Consider the following 17,546-nt stretch of genomic DNA (forward strand, 5'->3'; position numbering starts at 1 on the left):
AGTTTTGGACTGTTAAGAGCTCATTCAAACTGGATCAGAAAAGAGTACTTCACACCGTCCACTTTTTTAAAAAAACAAACAGACACTGAGATCTGTAAAGCCAGCTTTGCCATTTGCAAGTTCTCAGGAAGGACCATGCTGGAAGTTTCTTCCTGTGCCTGGACCCCTACTTCTACCCACTCCCTTCACTTAAACACATATAAGGCAGTTTAGGTCTCAGGATCCCTGGCTGTGAAGCTGCTTTTGCCTTACAAGCCCGGAGTGCGTGCTGTGGCACTGCTCCCTGTCCGTCCAGCCCAGATTCCTGCAGCCCTGCTTTCCGTCTCTGTGGTGTGGGAATGGGGCGCCTTGCCACGCCGCAGGTACCGCTTCCCAGTCCTGCGGTGTGCGGCAGAGAGACCGGAGGAGCACGGGGAGGGGGCAGTATCGGTGCCGCCAGGCAGCCCGGGGCAGTTGTGGGGAGGAGCAGGGCTGCGGTGCTGCCCCAGATTCCTTTCTGCGTGGGCTGGTGGGCGAGAGATGGGGCAGATGTGTTACACCCTCCTCTGCTCGGGATGCTCCAGCTGCCACCCTCCACCACAGCCAGTCATTGAGGACTCTCGTTGCAAGGCTTCGCTTTAAGATGCGGCATTTTTAAAAGCACAATTCACCCTTAATCTGCTGGGATTAGAAAGGGACGTGGCCTCGGCTACTCCCCACAATTTGGGCTGCGTAAACAAGTGTTTTGCAAACCCCAGGACCAACAGCAAGCGAAAGCAAACGCTCTGCCCTGATTGCAGCCAGGCTGCGGGTGTCACACCAGAGCTTGCGACCTATGGGGCCGGAGGGCTTGTCTCCCCAGGGTTTGGATGTGCTTCCTGCAGAAGTCCCATCCTCTCCTTCGTAGCGTGTTGCACCCAAGTGGAGAGCGTTAAACAGCCTGCCAAATCCAGCAGAAGGCAGAACACGGCAGACCCCGAGCGGCTGCCTGGGACAGGGAGCACAGCAGGGCAGAGGCACCCATGGGTGTCACTGTGCTATGGGTGCTCCCCTCAGTATCTACCCGCTCCGTGGGTGAGCAGCCCCCGACCCAGGCACTCGCCAAGCAAACCCTCTCTCCTGGGGAGAAAAGCGACAAATGGGAGCGAGGGCAGAAAGACTCGGACAACGTTTCATGGGATTAATTTAAAAGTCTCTTGAATAGGTTCAGCCTCAGCTTCACAGCTCTTTGCACCCGCCCGGCTTCCCCTCGCAGGATGCCCCCCAGGGCCGCGTTTCAGTCGCTGTCGGGATGGCGGGGCACCGCCCTGAGGCCGCGCTGTGACAAGAGGCAGGCGGGCAGCGAGGTCCTGCCGGCGGGCAGCGAGGCCTTGCTGACGGAGGACACGCTGCGGGCCAGGGGCTGCGTGGGGAAGATGGCCTTGCCCCGAGGCGCCTCCAGGAGCTGCCAGATCTCCCCCGAGGTGGAGCTGCCCAGGTACTGCCAGGGCCGGCGCCCGCTGCTGTCCCGTACCCGCACCCGGCACCCCAGCTGCAGCACCAGCACCTTGACGGCGGGCTGGTGGCCGTGCATGGCGGCCAGGTGGAGCGGCGTGTACCCGCAGCCCGAGCGGGCGTCCACGTCCAGGGCCAGCCCGGCCTCCCGCGCCGCCGCCGCCAGCTCCCGCAGGCCCTGCCCGTCGCCGTGCTTGGCCAGCCAGTGCAGCGCCGTGAAGCCCGACACGAAGTCCCGCCACAGGGCCAGCTGCGGCTCCTCCAAAAAGAGCCCCCGCACCTGCGCCCAGCGCCCCGCTGACACTGCCACCAGCCAGGCGTGCTCCCGCCGCCCCAGCGGCACCGACGGCCCCCGGCCCGGGAGGCTCCCGGGGGGGCTCTTGCGAGGGAGGGTGCCGGGCAGCCCCCCGGCCTCCTCCGGCAGCGACGAGGGGATGTCCTGCACCTCCAGCAAGGCCAGCTGGCACCGGATGCTCCTGAAGACAGGTGGTGTCACTGGGGGGCTGCGCTCCGGGGGCCCCCGCGCCTCGGGCGCTGGTGCTGGCAGCGGGGACCGGGACCGCAGCAGCCCAGGGGGGGACAGCACCCCAGGCCCCGCTGGCGGTGGCGGGCAGCGGGAACGGGGTGGCCCACTGCAGGGCAGCACCCCGGGTCCCGCTGGTGGCAGCAGGCACTGGGATGGAGGTGGCCCCCTGGGGCCTGGCGGTGGCCGGGCCCGGTACGGGGGTGGCCCAGCAAGGGACAGCGGCAGGGACCGGGACAGCCCAGTGGGGAGAAGTGCCCTGGTTCCCGATGGTGGTAGCCCCCCACGTCCTGGCGGTGGCAGCAGGGACTGTGGTGGAGATGGCTCCTTGGGTCTCGACGGTAGGGGCAGGTGCTGGGATGGAGGAGACCCCCCAGGTCCCGATGGTGGTGGCTTACGGGGACCTGATGGTTTGGTCAAGGACTGAGTTGGAGGTGGCTCCCTGGGTCCCGATGGTGGTGGCAGGCACCGGGACGGAGGTGGCTCCCTGGGTCCTGGTCCTAGCAGCAGCAGGGCCTGCGATGGTGGCGGCAGGGACTGGGACAGAGGTGGCTCCTGGTGTCCCGACGGCGGCGGCAGCGACTGGGACGGAGGTGGCAGGGACTGGGATGGAGGTGGCTCCCTGGGTCCCGACAGCGGCGGTGGCAGGCACCGGGATGGAGGTGGCTCCTGGTGTCCCGCTGGCGGCGGCAGGCAGCGGGACGGCGGTGGCTCCCCGGGTCCCGGCGGTGGCCGGGCCCGGTACGGGGGTGGCCTGGCGAAGGGCAGCGCCCCGGGGCCCGGCGGCGGCGGCGGCCCGGCGGGGGACAGCTCCTCGGGGGCGGCGCGGCGCGCCCGGCGGCACTCGCAGCAGGGGCCTCCGCGGGCGGCGCAGGGGGGCTGCCCCCCGCCGGGCCCCCCCTGCGCCGGGGGGCTGCGCCGCCGCTGCCGGGGGCGGTCGCGGGGCGGCGACGACGGCGGCGGCGGCGGCTCCTGCTCCTCCCGCTCCTCCCGCTCCCGCGGCCGCAGCTGCTCCTCGCCGAGGAGGTCGCGGTAGCGGCGGCGGAGGACGATGTCCTTGGAGGCGCCGGGGGCGGCGGCGGGGCGCACGGTGGCCAGGGAGTTGACGAGGCGCTTGAAGTCGTCGCGGCGCTGGCGGCGCTGCGCGGCGGGCAGCGCCGGGTCGCGCAGGAAGCGCTGGAAGTGGCGGAGCAGCGCGGCGTTGGGGGCGCTGCCCCCGGCCCCCCAGAGGAAGTCCAGCACCGCCTCCTGGCTCAGCTCCCGCGCCATGGGGCTCCGCGGCGCTCGGTGCGCGACCCGGTGCGGGGCTCGGTGCGCAGCCCGGTGCGGGGCTCGGTGCGCGGCGGCCGAGCGCGCCGCCTCCTGCTGCTTCTCCTCCCGCGCGGAGGCGGTGCCGCGGCCGCTGCTCCGCGGTGCGCGAAAATCCCGGCTCAGCATTAAAAAAAAAAAAAATAAAGGTCGCGGCGAGGCCGGCCCAGCGCGGCAGCACTTTGCCCAGGGAGGGCGCGGAGCCGGCGCCCAAAAGCCGGCCGGAGGCGGCGCGGAGTCACCTGCCCTTGCTGCCGCTGTGATTTCTCGGCTCATAAAAACTGGCAGTCGGGAGAAGGGATGTGACCCGGGTGGAGGTCGGGCTTGAAGGGCAGTGCAGGAGAGGGGGTTGCAGTCGTGCACGACAGCCACACGCAAATAACAGTGCCTGAAGTCACATTATATCTCATATCTGTGTTCACTGGGGGGCTGGTGGTAGGTTGGATGCGTGTTTCGCTCAGCAGCAGGGGTCTGATTGATTTTGTATTGCTAATGCTGTCATTACTAGTGCGAACGTTACAGCCGAGAAGGATGGACAAGCTTAGCGCCCCAGTGGGCACCCTGCCCTGTATGAACCAAGCAAGTGGCAGACCCTGCCCCAAGGACTTTGGGCACGAGCGGTTGGGGGAAGTGTAGCAGAGAGGACGTGCCTTTTTTTGTGTGTGATACAGTCAGGAAACAGGCATGGAGGGAGAGCGGTCAGTGTAGGCTCACTGACTTCCAGGGGGTCTGGATCAGGCCCCAAATCACACTCCAGAGGTCATCTCTACCACAGGCCCCTGGGTATCCACAAATATTTTTCGCTGCCTACCACCCAGGCAGCCAGAGTGCCTTCCAGCCACTGCACACCGAGAAGCACGCGCAACCTTCCCAAAGCCAAGGCAGAGCCTGTGCTAGGTCATGGGTGCTGACCGGCTCGTGATTTGTGTTTTGGTAACGCAGAAGCATGGGACAGTGTTTAAGGCTCAGATCCAGCAAACGCTTGCAAGAGTGGATGTGTGCTGCAGTGCTGGTCTCAAGTAAGCGAGCTATGTACGTACGCCTGTGCTTGCAGATGGCTGATTCTGCACCACTGGTTTCTGCCACAGCCCGTTATGGTGCTGTCAGCCTGATAAATCACCCCGCGGAGCTGCAGGACGGCTACGCTGTAACCCGCGGAGTCGCGGGAGCAGCCCCCTGAAAGAAACTTCAAGTTTCTAGCTTAGAAGTTACAGTTTAGCCAATGTGTCGGAGAAGTTTTCCAGTGTGCCGAGATGTGGCTTCCTTAGGCGGCAGCAAAAGTAACCGCGCTTTCATGCTATACCACATCTTGCTTTTGGTTTTACCTGTGGTATATTTTCAGAAAGTATGGCTAGAGCCCCTCAGCTGTGTTCATCTGAGTAGGGCGCAGGTGCTGTGAAAAGGGGAAGGCTCGTGCAATACCTGAGAAGTTAATCTTTTTATCAGAAAGCAGATTATCCAGCAGTTTTTTGGTACAGTTCTTCAAGGCATGAATACTTTTCTCCCTCTTCTTCTGATGAGCCCCAAATTGCAGCCCCAACCCAGTGTTTGATATCAGCACACTGTCAGCGGAAGTGGTAGAGATTAAATGAATGGAGCATAATGATATAATTGTGATCATAAAGAAGAGAGGAGGGTGGATTGTGAAGATAAAAAGATCCAAGTAAATAACCATGGCAAATGACAACATCAGTATGAAGGTGTTTCAGTTTAATGGACTTAGGTGTAAGCAGGATGTATTTTATAGCTTTTCATGATATCACCTTGCTTTCTATAAGCCTGGTGTTGATGTAAAATAGGGTTTTTTTTCTGAGAAACGTCAGCATTCGCCCTGTAAACATTTTTCTTGCAGTCAGTGAAACACTCTCAACTAACATTAAGCAACTGCTTGAATATTGGCAGGACCGAGGCTGAAACTGTACGGGGATGCTCTTGCATTGCTGTGGTTGGAATAGCCTCGCCGAGCTTGTTTAAGAAAAACGGGTGAAGCTACTGCATCCTGCTTGACAGTCACAACCGGCTGGGAGCACGTCACTTACTGCGGAGCTCAGATGATGGGTGATAATCTGGCACCATGTTGAAGCTTGTTTGGTTATGACTGTCTATCGATATCCTTCCTAGACACATGCAAAAATCTCCTGGAAGAGTAGCTCGCCTTGATTCACAGGCAGACCAAATGCTGGCACACATCTCTCGGCTTAGAGCCTCAGCTGCAAATCACGTCTTGGGATTAAGTGGGTTTAATGCTGCATGTAGGCAAGGAGAAGTGCTGCTCAGTTACCTGCAGTCACTTCATTTGTCTGCTTCTGGCTAAGAGGTTTAAAGAGACTCTTGCCCTTATCCTATAATGGTTTATCCTCTCTGTAATTGCTTGCTTTTGGTTGGAGTCTTCAAAATGGCTGAGTTTACCCCAGTCTAGCCCCCCCAGGGTTTCTGGACACAGCAAGTCTCTTGACCCTTCAGGTAAAATTCAAATCAGTTGTCAGTAGTGCTAGTCAGAAAATGCAGGGAAGGATCAAACCATTCTTCAAAATTATATATAAAAAAGAAAAAAAAGAAAGAAAAAGCAGCCCACCACTTATTCTTGTAGTTCTTGTTGTTGCATGAGAAGACATTTGATTTCTTTAGGGATCTATATAGCTGTGTTTTAACACATTGATTTTTAAACAGAAAGGTTAACCTAATTTTGACAAATTGCCAACAGCTGACATTAATTGCTTTTGCAGCACCTGTATCGCATTGATGTACTGTTCCTGCAAAAGAGCTTCAGAAAGCCACAGCCAGTCCTTGGGGGGGGTCTCTAGAGTAAAGGACTGGCAATACTCTGTGGTATGGATTTATCTGTAGGACTTTAGAAACTATTATAAATGGGGGGGGGGGGGTGTCTGCTTTTTGCCATTGAACATTAGGTATGCCAGGAACTATAACAGTGGAGATATAAGAGATTGCAGAACATATCTTTGTCTTGATGGATTTTATTTCCTACTCTTTCAGTGCGAACAGCCACATCTAGGAAGTTCTGTACACAGAAAGTCTGGGGGCGAAACCTCAGCTGCGGCTCTCCCCGCTCTGGGCTAAGGAAGGATGTGGTGAGTCACACGGGGGTTTTGCACATGCAGAAGATGTTTGCATTAGTTAAGTGACGCTGACGCACAAGTATCATGCAAGCCTCCAGTTCAGGTGATGGGAAGTTTTGCCTGCCTCGCCTGCAGGTGCAGAGAGGGTAACTCTTTGGAGATGATCATCAGGTTTCCACTAGAGGCTGCACTGGTCCGAGCAGGCTTCCCAGCACAGGCACAGTCAGCGCCTCTCACCTGGAGCTGCGTGAGTGGGAGGAACATGCTCTGAGAGATGGGATGTGAGTCTAATACAGCAGCCTCCCTGGGATATTAGCTAGGGGGCCTTACATACTAGAATAATAAAAACATCCCCATCAACTCTGCTTGCAAAACCGATTTTAGTAGTGGAAACCGCCTGAGCCCTTCTGGCAGGGCAGCTTTGCTGATGAGGGCTCCCCCCTACCCTTTGGTTGGCAGCTGGCCCTGAGTAGCCCTTTCTGGCTGCACCTGTGGCCGCTTAAGGGCTTCTGCCCCAGGTGTGCGTCCTCCACTCTGTGCCGGGGGCAGTGCTGCAGTGCTGCCCCTGCATGGCACACACTGCCATTTGGCCCAAGACTGCTCATGTGGTGAGCCCTGTTCAGCTGGGGGCTGTGGCAGTAGGTGCGGGTGACTGCTGGCTAACAGCAGCTCCCTGGTCCTTCAAAATGTGATAGAAATGGCTACAGAAAGGAAAAGGCCAAGGCTCGATATCCGAGACAGGTAAGTGCTTCTTTGTCGCAGGATGGGAACGGCTTTCAGAGCGAAAAGGAGAAGCTTTAGGGTAAGGGTGTTGTCATGAGTAGGTTAGTTACTACCGACAGCTGATTTACTTAGCGGTGTGCTCTCGCCGCTCACCCTTTGTCTCTCTGCCTCGGTGCTGAGGCCGCTCGCACGAGGGGTGGCTCTGCTAGGTGTGTAATCCAGCCTGCCGTCCACGCGTGTGGAGGATCAGGCCCTCTGCCCTTGCCGTCCCTGAGGGTTTTGCGCCTTGCAAAAAGCTCCAGGACCTGACCCGGCAAGGCCCTTCCTTCCTGGCTGGCTCGGCTTCAAACTTGTGAGTAGACCCACCGAATTTGGCCCTATAGCTCCCTCCCTCGCAGGTAAAGCGGGGCTGTGCCAAGGGGCTGGGGGGGAACAAGCGTTTTGGCAGTTGCAGCAGCAGGGAGCCAGCTGCGCTTCCCTGCGTGCCAGGAAAACGCTGTCGCCGGAGGGCAACCAGCCACCAGGGCACCCCCGTTAGGTGGTATATCCAGCGTAAAAGCGGAGCACGCCTGTGCTTGGCCGGGGGGAGAGGGCAAGGGGAAGAAGCGGGAGGGGGGTGCTTGGCTTTGCCCTCGGCGGCGAGAGGGGCTGCTGCTGGGGACCAGCCCCTGCCGTGGGAGCTGCGGTCGCTGCCCCGCTGCAGGCAGCTCTCCCTGAGCCCGGCCTCCCTCAACCCGAGCGGGAGCATCGGGCCGGCCGCTCGCTGGGACCCCCCTCCGCTTTCGGGGCTCCCCGCGGCCGTGGGGCCGCCCCAGGCAGACGAGCCCCGACTTCAGGGGGAGAGACGTGCCCGGCGGCGCGGGGGCCCCGCGGCGGCCCGGGGCCGGCGCCGCCGCCCGCCCTCCGCGGCGGCCCCGGGGGGGTCCCGCCTCGCCGCCCGGCCCCTTCGCATTGCGCATGGGCCCTCCCCGCCGGGTGGCCATGTTGCAGCCCTAGCAGGCGGCGCCGAGGCGGCGGGCAGCGCTGTGCACCGCTCCGCGATGGCCGTGGCCGTGGGGAGACCGGCGGTGGGTGCAGCGCGGCGGCGGGGTGCCGAGCCGGGGGGTGCAGGACCGAGGCGCGCAGCCCCCGGGGTGGGGGGGGGGAGGTTGCTGCCCCGCCGCTTCCCACGGCCGGGGGGAAGGGGCCGCGGCGGCGGGGGGGGACAGGCTTTGGGGGGTGGCTGCAGCGGGCGCCGGTCGCGGCAAGCCTGGCGTGGAGCTGCGGCGGGGCGGGCGCGTTTGCCGGGGGCCGCGGGATGGCCGGGAGCTGCGGGTGCCCCGGAGCCCTTGCATCCACGCCGGGAAAGACAAAGGATTTCCCCTCTGCAGCAGGGAGAGGAGGCATGAAAAAGGCAGCCCGTAAAGGCGAGCAGATGCGCTTGCCGCCAAAAAGCCCCTCTTGCAGTTAGCGGGCAGAAACGTGAGTGAAACTCCACGGTGACCGGCCTGAATGCACTTTTGTGCGTCGTCGGCCGGGGGAGGGAGAGAGACTTGACCGACTTCCCTGTAACTTTTGCAGTGCCTGTTAGTGGAACAGATGTTGCCCATGAGCTGAGGACTTGAATGTGGCTCCTTCTCGTAATGTGAAAATGGTCTGTCTTCAAGATGTGACCCGCCTGAGACGGTTTCTCTTAGCGTTTATTAGGCACTTATGGATCCGCTGGGCTACGTGGTTCCTCTGATGTGTCAAAGCGAATGTATGAAGCTGCTTTTAATGGTGTTACCGTAGGTGGGGACGTTATGCCGCTATGCAAAATAAGAGCAGATGTTTGTTAACAGAATACCTATGAATTATACCAGTTGCTTATAAAGCTTGTTCTGAAATGGTTCCTTGATCCTATGGTCTAAAGTGTATGTGGAAATTGAAGTTTGTGCTTCAGTGTATAAGCAGGCGTTGAAGTCACCACTTGAGCTGGGTTTTAGGGCAGGCTGAAGGGTATTGCCAAGTGGAGCTGGTTTTGCTTTGTGTAGAGTAGCAGCCCACACTGTGAGTAGGCTCAGGAGTGGGGTTTGATGCATACTCTTGCCAGCTGATGGTAAAATGTGATTTCTGTTTGTTCTTGTGTGTATGTGTGTTTTGCTTTGTTTTCCCTACGTTATATTAAACTGCAGCTACTACGTGGCCTCCAGCGTGTTTGGTTAATTGAAGTCCACTAGCACTAGTCCAAAAGCAGTGTGCAGAGAGGGTTTCGTGCCGGTTAAACTGAATTCAGGTCTGTGTGCAGCTGAGCCGAGTCCAGTGGGACGGATTGCAGAATAAAACCACCTTCAGCATGACAAATGTGGGGGAGAGGGAAGGATAAGGAGACTTAGCTTCCCCGTGAGGAGCTGGCGGGCAGTCCGCGCTTCCTCCAGAATCGCTGCTTTTTGGAGAAGTGAGTTGTTTCATCACGGGGCAGCAAGAAAAGGAAGGATGGCAGGCTGGCGTCTGGTAGGTGCTGGGAGCCTTTCGTCTCGTGCGCCTCCTTATCAAGTCCTCTCTGCCGCCTCATTGCCGGCTGGTGGTGTGTCAGTGGCGGGGAGGGTGTTTGAAGAAAGAGTTAATTATATGGTAGGGCGAGACGAGGCTGATAAACGTTTGTCTTTTAAGCTCTGAACTTAATCAGTGTCTCTTATAAGGGTAATGAGTGATGTGTGCCTCTCTTGCTGGAGAGAGGTAGAAGTGAAGAAAGGGGGAAGAAAGCAGAAGGAGGGAAAAGCAAAGCAAGTCGGCTTGATTTCTTAAAACCAAGATAACATTCCTGAGTCACAACCTTTTACGTCCTGGCAGGATATGACATTATGTTAATTGTAAAAGCATGCATAAGAAGTAACTTAAGCGAGCTGCTCTGGAGTCTGCGTTTAATTCTAGTTGAGTAGGGTGTGTTTTGGTAGGATGGGCGGCTTTCATTTTAAGGCCCTGAACCCACAGATGGAAAGGCACATGTGTAATGTGCTGCCTGTAATTTCCTTTCTCTTAATAGAGACTGATCTCAGTATGCAAACGTAATGGCATGCATAAGCAAAGCTTTTGCAAGGGTTGCTGCTGGAAGCTGCCGTGGGACTTCCCAAGTGTGTGTTTAAACATACATCTGAGTGGAAGGATGCATATGGTCATCTGTGCCGGCTCTATCTGGGCTCAGTCTGAGATAAGCGACTTGCAGCCTGCAAACTGTTGACATGTGCTAGATAGGGGACCCTCTCCCTCCTTCGGGGCCAATGCCCGGGATTTTGTCTGGTGCTGGATTGTGTCTTGGTAGCTCAGAGCATGGGAGAGGGCTCTGGCCTCCCCGACCTTCTCTTTCTTGGTATATCCTGAGTGTTTTCAGGATCGTAGCTTGGTTTAGTTAAAGGAGCAAAAATAACACTTGCACGCAAACACGCACGCAGTGCTCAGGCCAAACAAAAAAATTGATGGAAAGTCAAGTTGGAGTGCAGATTTTACATGTGGGCTGTGGAAGATGTTATCTGAGAGACTAAAGCAGTACAGTATATTCTTTAATCAGTTTGAAAAATACTTTATAATGAGAGATTGCCAGTTTCCATGGAGGGGAGGGAGAGAAAAGAAGGTAGAGCAGCGCTAATGGAGCTGAAGAATCTGTGGGTTTTTTGTCTTTTCTTGAGCAACAGATCTAGCAACACCCACCAGAGCTGGCAGGAGCTGTGGGGCAGTGCCTTGGGACAGCTGTGTCTGCGTGCCTTCCTGGGTGGAGCAGAGGCGCCGTGACCACTGATTTTTGACAATGAGACGAGCCCTGAGGGAGGGGAATGTGCCTTTGCCTACCTGGGTGTTTCTGCGCTCTTGTTAGCAGAGCGCTTGGCTGCCTTCAGTCACGAAGGGGTGTCTGGGCCAGGGGTAGAGCTGTTGTGGACAGAGGGCTGTGCCGGGGAGAGGTGTTGGGGACAGACCCTGGGGCTGGGAGTGGGTCGTCGCACTCTCGAGGCCAGGAAGGCAGTGCTCCAGCCGCAAGGCTATGCTGCCCTGTGGCTTGCTCTTGCTTTCCAGCTAACTGCAGCACTGAGCCGTCCCTGTAGTCGGGTATCCTCTGCAGAGGCGCTCTCCTTGCAGTGAACATGGCGACAACGTGGATGGGGCTGCACGAACCAGGGTGGCTGAAACTGTTGGTGGCACCGGTTTTGGCTTCCTTGCCCGCTCACCACTGCCAAGTGTGGTTTTTAGGGCCTGGCTCAGCTGCCTGTGCCAGGGAAGTCGGCTTGGGCGGTGCACACGTGACTGTGTTTGAGTTTGTGAACTCCTCATTTCCTTTATTTGCCTTGGTGCCTTGTCTGGGGTAGGAAACTCTTTCAGATGACTCTTGTTGCTCCTATTGATGTTAACAATGGTGGGAACCTGCCTCTTCCTCCTCGCGTTGTTTTCAGCGCGCTCAGACAGACACGTGGGCAGGTTTTGTACCCAGCCCACTGCGAGCACAGGGCCTCTGGCTTTTCCAGCATGATTTGAGCTGACCTGGGGTGAGGAACTGAGGGAGATCATTAGAAAAACCTCCTCTGTGTGGATGAGAGCATGGGGAGTTGACTTCAGTGCCTGAGTAGGGCTCCTGAAATAATGATGGGGATTGACTAAACAGCATCAATCTGAGAAATAGAGTACTTGGAGCTGAGGCATGTTTTATACATCCCCTTCCCACCCCTGTAGCCCTCAAGAGAGATCTTTACTGGCTGGCTACCTGCCTTTGCTAGAGCAGTTTGATGGTTGTCACTCCTCCTGTGCCCTTGCTGTGCCTCCTCTTCTTCTCTCAAGGTGACACTGATAGCATGAGTGTGAGGCTGCACGGTGGCTTCTGGCTCTCCCTCCAGGAGAGGTGCGAAGGGGACGTGGGCTCCTGTTGACTTTGCGAACGTTTCTACCTTGTCTGGTTAACGAGGTGGATCCTTGTCTGGATCCTACAAGCTGGAGTGGCTCTTGCAGGAAAAGATGCTGAGGCAGTTTCAGCTCAGAGCAGTTGGGTGCAAGCAGGTGATTTAACAAAAAAATTATATATATTCATGCTTTTTTTGGTACAGTATGCAGCTCCCTGAACTGCTCTCTGGCCTGCTGTAATAAGTGATGCGTAATAATGGTTCAGACAAACACCGTGGCGCTGTCAGTGCTCAGCGTTGGCATTGATGGAGAACACAGCAGATGGGAGAAGCAGAAAACCAAGATCAGGGTCTTGCCATCCCAAGTAAGACAAGCAACGGTGAGAAAATCTTCCCCCTTTCTCCCCGTATCGTGTGTGATAGCTTGAGTGCTTTTAGGTAACCTGTTCAGCGAGATGACAGCAAGAGATGCTGTTCCTTGGCTGCTTTGTTACATCAGGAGGCCTTTCCTGCTCCTCTGCATCAGTGCTGAGCGTGGAGGTATGTGGGCTAGGACTTGCACGAGTCTGGCCAGGGCTATTTTCATCTGCCGTGCAGGCAGGTGTCATTAACTCAGGCATAGGCAAGGCTTGCTTGGCCCTTGAAGGAGGCAGTGGAAGAAGAGCCATGGTGAGGAAGAAGAGGAGAAGCTCCCTGCGGTTTTCCATTAGTAATATCCAGCCCTTCTGCAAGCTTTCTCTCTATCTGCATGCTCTGCCTGTTTGCTGCGATTTCTTCCATGGAGATAAGTGCTAATAAGTGATACCCACAGCTGGCATGAAACCTAGTGTAAAGGCTACTGCTGCTGTTTCACTGCTAATACATCTATCTTGCTGGGCCCTGCAGTTGAGGGGCCTGGGGTCTGAAACTGAAATTAGTGCTTTTGAAGTTGCTGGAAATCTGGAGGAGCTGAATCTTTCCTTGCAGGCACAGACTTTTTGTTTTCCTTGGTATCATCCCACATAAGGACATAGTAAAGAGCTGGCTGCTGGTGCTTTTTCTCCATCGCAGCTGGTGGCTTCTTTAGATGTTCATGTTATCAAAGTGGGCTTTCTGTCTCTGCGTCCCTGATTTATTTTTGGATAGGATCTAGCCATTGAGAGACATTATTGAAGTACCACAACTGCAAGTAATTTCTTTACCAGATCTGGTCATGGATACTTGGCAGAAGCTCATAGGAAAAGGCTTGTTTTAGAAGTGTTTTGGCTTTGCCACAGATGTTACCTACTTTGCCAGCAGCTCCCAAGAACTCATTCCTATGAACAGCAGTAAGTGTAACGGAAATTGTTTCTGGAGGTCCCCATACATCTCTGTTTCATTCAGAAATTGCATTAACCTCTCTGACATGATGGGAGCGGAAGGGGAGAAATAGTGTGTTTTGCATCCTGAAGGAAACTTCTGCAAACCATTTGCAAGTCTTTACTTTTTGGGGTTGTATGTGCATCTGGGGCTGTTCTGTCAAGTCTGTGGGTGTTTTGCCTCCGAGTTAACTGGGCCCGATGTAAAGCACGTCACCCTTGGTAAGCAAGAGACTTGACGAAATCTATTTGCCAGACGTCTGTGTTGAGCGCACAGACTGCACTAAATGCTTTACTTCAGCACGTTAACATGGTTTGAATTAAGTTTCTGACAGTCTGGTGGTGGCAGCCTGTTTTTTGTCTGTAAACAGTGCAGAAGTGGGAGAGGAGCGAGCCTGGTAGTCAGCTTGCTTGGCTCGCTTGGTGATGGCGCGCAAGCTTGTATTTCCCTCTTCTGCAGGGGAAGGCTCTCACAGTGAAGTACAAGAGCAAAACCGCACCAGAGATTAAACTGCGAGTCTGCTTTTACGCTTTCACATAGAGATTCCCGCTTTCAGGTGCAGCCAAATCTTCGCATTTCGAAGGACACAAATCATCTCCTTTGAGCCCCTGTGAAAACCCATCTCTAACAAGCTGCGAGTCAGCCTAAGAGCTTCTGGCTGCTTTCAGAGGAGCGAAGGATGCTGGGGTGACGGTCCTGGCTTTTGTTTCCCGGGACAGAATTTGGCAGGCAGCAGCCTGGCTTGTAAATAAGGAGTTGGCAACCTGGAAAGGTGAAGATATCTGGTTATCATTGACACTTGTTCTTGGCATCGCTCCGTACTGGCCTGGATTACCCCAAATCCTCCAGATCCGCGTAGGAAATGTTCAGAGTTGCCGATACAGAGGTTAGCACAGATGTGGAAGGTTTCATTAGGGGAGGCAGGGGGACTTGCTGCTTGGTATGGCTGAAGGTTTTTCTGCTCTGTTGTCTCCTCTTGTTTTAATCAGCAGAATTAAACCTATATCCATAGAATGAGCTTATATAGAAACAGTATGGCTGATATTTCAGTAGCTTGCTGCTTTTTTTATGCTGTTCCTAGTTTGAAATGTTGTCAAGACTGAGATTTTTTTAGGAACTTGTGAATTCACTGTAGATCTTGCTGGAAATAGGTCTCACTTTGTCTCAGTTTTTATGGCGAACAGGTTAGGTTGCTGTCCTCTAGGAAGGTATATTGCTAGCCATAAATACTACCAGTGATGATAAGGCTTAATACAACCGCCTGGGACTGAGCACATGCACAGTCATCAAATCTTGATGTCAAGTCTCCAAGAAGGGTGGAGATTTTGCCAGATGCCCAGTAGCTTGTTCTTGTGATAAATCCCACCATGTAACCAGCCCCATCCATCCTTCCCTTCTTTCTCCTCCAGAACTTGTTTCATGTCCAGGCTGAGCTATGATACATCTCATTGTGCCTTTTTCTCCTCGTTGGTCGCGGACATCTACACTCTGAAATGTTTAGCCTGTGTGCAAGCGCAAGAGTGTCGCTGCTGAAAATCTAAGTTGTTTCTCAAATCCCACATCATCGATTTCATCTGTAAAGGCTTCCCTTAGTTGTGGCTGGGTAACTCAGCTGGCTTCTGTTATTGTTTTTAATAGAAGAAATAATGAAGCAGTGATTGCTCCTTCCTTAATTTTTGGGATAAGAAAATACAGGATTTTAATTACATTTGGCAACTGCTTCTTTCATTTCTAGTGTAGTGTATATAGTATGCAACCAGGAAAAATCCTTAATGCTTTTCAAGGCATGCTTTTCTGCCACGCAGTTTCTTTTATCGCAGAAAACGCCAGCCTAGTCTCATTCTGTTTCATCCGTCTCATTAATATTGAATAAGTGGCACTTTAATGTGGCAGCCGAAGTAAAGCAGGGAATTTAAGCTAATATCTGACAACGGCAAGCTGAGATTAAATGAGATTTGAGTGCAATCTGCTATATAAAAAGTAATTGGCATTTTCCAGTAGCATTTGACCTAATTTATGGTTCTTTCTTCCCCCTGCCCCCTCAGTCTGTTTTTAGAGGCCTGAGTTAGTCATCAGGATGTCTGAGCTTTCAGCCTGCTTTTGAAAAGGTGCTTAGTGCCAGCCAGCCCTCTGAAGGCCCACGAGGGCGAGAGGTGCTGGATGTGGCCCTCGTTTGTGGCTTTGAGCAAACTCTCGCACTGCACTCTTGTCTTTCTTGTAGCCTAATAAATGTAAACCCTTCCTGACCCTCGGGATCGCGAAGAAACTGGGTTGAAAGTTGACATTAAACAACTTCTCCCAGCGGTGTGTCGTCTTCTCGGATGCACAGCTGATGGTCACTGTGGCAAGGAAAGAGCATTTCTGTTTGGTTTCTGCTGTGTAATTGCCCTGCAGTGGTAGTGTAAGGAGACCTTGGGTTTTGTTTTTCCAGGTAACTATATTTATCCAGCTGGAAATAGCTCTTCCTGTGCTGCATGTAGTTATGTAATTATTCGTTACCAGGTAAATACAAGAGCTGCTGGGGCACTGGGGGTCAGAGCTTGGGTGGTCAGTGCTGTAAGTGCTTCTGCCCTGGCATGTTGGGGGGTCTTGGGCAAATGGCATCATCTCAATACGCCCTTGGTTTTTCTGTCTAAAACAGTTCATGATTCCCTTCCTTGTTCTGTAAGGTGCAAAGTTGTGATCAATGGATTAATAGCACAGCTGTAGTCACCTTTAAAGCTCTGGTCAGGCTGCACCAAATCTCGTTGGATGTTGTAGCAAGAAGCATTACCAGATTAAATGCTTTTCACTTAAACGTTTTCAAGGAAGCGACAATTCTAAGAAGGTAATATGCAAGTGATGTTTTCAAGCAGATCTAGCAAGTAGTTTCAGTAAGGAATGGGGACTTGAAAGTGAATGGCGTGAGCAACTCCATTGACCTTGTTTCCTGGGCTTATGTAAAGGCAATTGAGGGTAATTGTGAGTGCTCCGAAGCCATGGTGAGCTTCTCCTGTTGTAAGCCAGAACGTTTACACATCAGAGTTAAAGGTGTTTTGGAGTTTTTTGTTTAAACAAAAACATTATTTTAAATTGTGTGACTACTGTCTGTTACTGAACAGAACTGTGTTTCCCCCAGGTTTTGGCTTTGCTAGGAATGGAGCTCAGAAGAGCAGTTTTTCCATGGGATATGCATTAATCATTTTTGATATAACCCAAGGAAAGGAATATTTTTGTAGCCTGACCAAGAAACCTGGTGTTTTCTTCCAGTGAGATGTGCCAGAAAGCTGGAAGTATAAATCCAGGCAGCCTAGCTGTAACATACTTCCCGTCATTACATGTAAGCTATAGAGCTCACACAGGCCAGAAGCTGATTGATGTTTTAGGAATGAAATTGGTGGTTGGTCCCTCTATGAAAAGCCGTGGTAAGAAGTCCTGGGGAGAGGAGCGTGCAGATGCTGTCCCTTCTCCCCAGCCAAGCTTGCTGTAGCAACTGCATGTTACTTGTGCTTAAATATCCTTGATAGGAAACAACTTTGCTACTGGAAGCTCTTCAGGGCTGGGAAGCCACTATTGCTGTTTTGTTTTGGCGCCCAGTGCAGCGCCTTGCATGGCAGGGTCACGGCTCCCGCGTCCTAGGCTCAGAGGCGGTGGAGGGTGCAAGGGAGGACGGTGTTGGCTGGGTGGGTGCATCCCCCACCCTGCTTTACATAAGTAGGACTCCTGTGAGCGATGCAGAGGCTGCTGCATCTCCAGCCTTTGCAGCATTAGCAAGGAATGTGCAGCAGCAGATCACTTGCTTTTGTCTCTCTCATTAAGTAACTTGAGCCAAGGGCAGAAGCAAGCACCACACATGGGAATTGTGCCCCAGTTTTGGGATAGGCAGGGCTCCAGCATTTGCAGTTGTAGAGCACGTCAGAGCAGGGAGCCCCACGTGAGCTAACCTCACCGAGTCCTCTGCAGGAAACATTTGCTCAGAGCAGGCTGAATTTGCCATTGGGTATGTTTGTCTTCCCAAACCCTTAGCTATGGCTCCATTAAGTTGTGCCTGGGTTTACCTGCTGTTTCAGGTCTTTAAACTTTGCTGTCGCAGAAGGATGAAGCACGGTGCAGTAGAGCGCCCGCTTGCTTTGCAGCGCCCTTGGTTGTCTGTTCCAGTCTTTCTTGCTCCGCAGCTGGCTCGAGCTCAGCTGTTATGTGGTATGTGCTGGCACAGTTAGTTGGCCAAGCTAAACAGTTCCCCTCTTTGCTTGCAGAGGGATACCTGACATGCTCTGCTGCCTA

The 17,546-nt window shown here is 54.3% G+C and overlaps 2 protein-coding genes across 3 annotated transcripts in view; one reads left to right on the forward strand and one right to left on the reverse strand.

Annotated features, from left to right (window-relative positions):
- Window positions 1-1,159: 1,159 nt before the first annotated feature.
- On the reverse strand, window positions 1,160-3,366 carry SOWAHB (sosondowah ankyrin repeat domain family member B). Its single transcript, XM_064510439.1, has one exon. The coding sequence runs from the start codon at window positions 3,263-3,265 to the stop codon at window positions 1,256-1,258; it is 2,010 nt and encodes a 669-aa protein (XP_064366509.1). The 5' UTR covers window positions 3,266-3,366; the 3' UTR covers window positions 1,160-1,255.
- A 4,650-nt stretch (window positions 3,367-8,016) lies between these two features.
- Window positions 8,017-17,546, forward strand: part of SEPTIN11 (septin 11) — a 56,386-nt gene continuing 46,856 nt past the window's right edge. Inside the window, exon 1 of one of the 2 annotated variants that reach the window (XM_064510442.1) lies at window positions 8,017-8,171. In XM_064510442.1, the coding sequence (XP_064366512.1) occupies window positions 8,145-8,171 (27 nt within the window). In that variant the 5' untranslated portion in view covers window positions 8,017-8,144. Of the gene's footprint in view, window positions 8,172-9,543; window positions 9,577-17,546 lie in introns of those variants that run through there. The other variant, XM_064510443.1, reaches the window with a different exon arrangement.

The sequence above is a fragment of the Dromaius novaehollandiae genome, chromosome 4, assembly GCF_036370855.1.
Source record: "Dromaius novaehollandiae isolate bDroNov1 chromosome 4, bDroNov1.hap1, whole genome shotgun sequence".
In the NCBI taxonomy this organism is placed as follows: Eukaryota; Metazoa; Chordata; class Aves; order Casuariiformes; family Dromaiidae; genus Dromaius; species Dromaius novaehollandiae.

Excerpts from the sequence above, each read along its gene's own strand:
- SOWAHB (XM_064510439.1), bottom strand. The coding sequence starts at position 3,265 with ATGGCGCGGGAGCTGAGCCAGGAGGCGGTGCTGGACTTCCTCTGGGGG.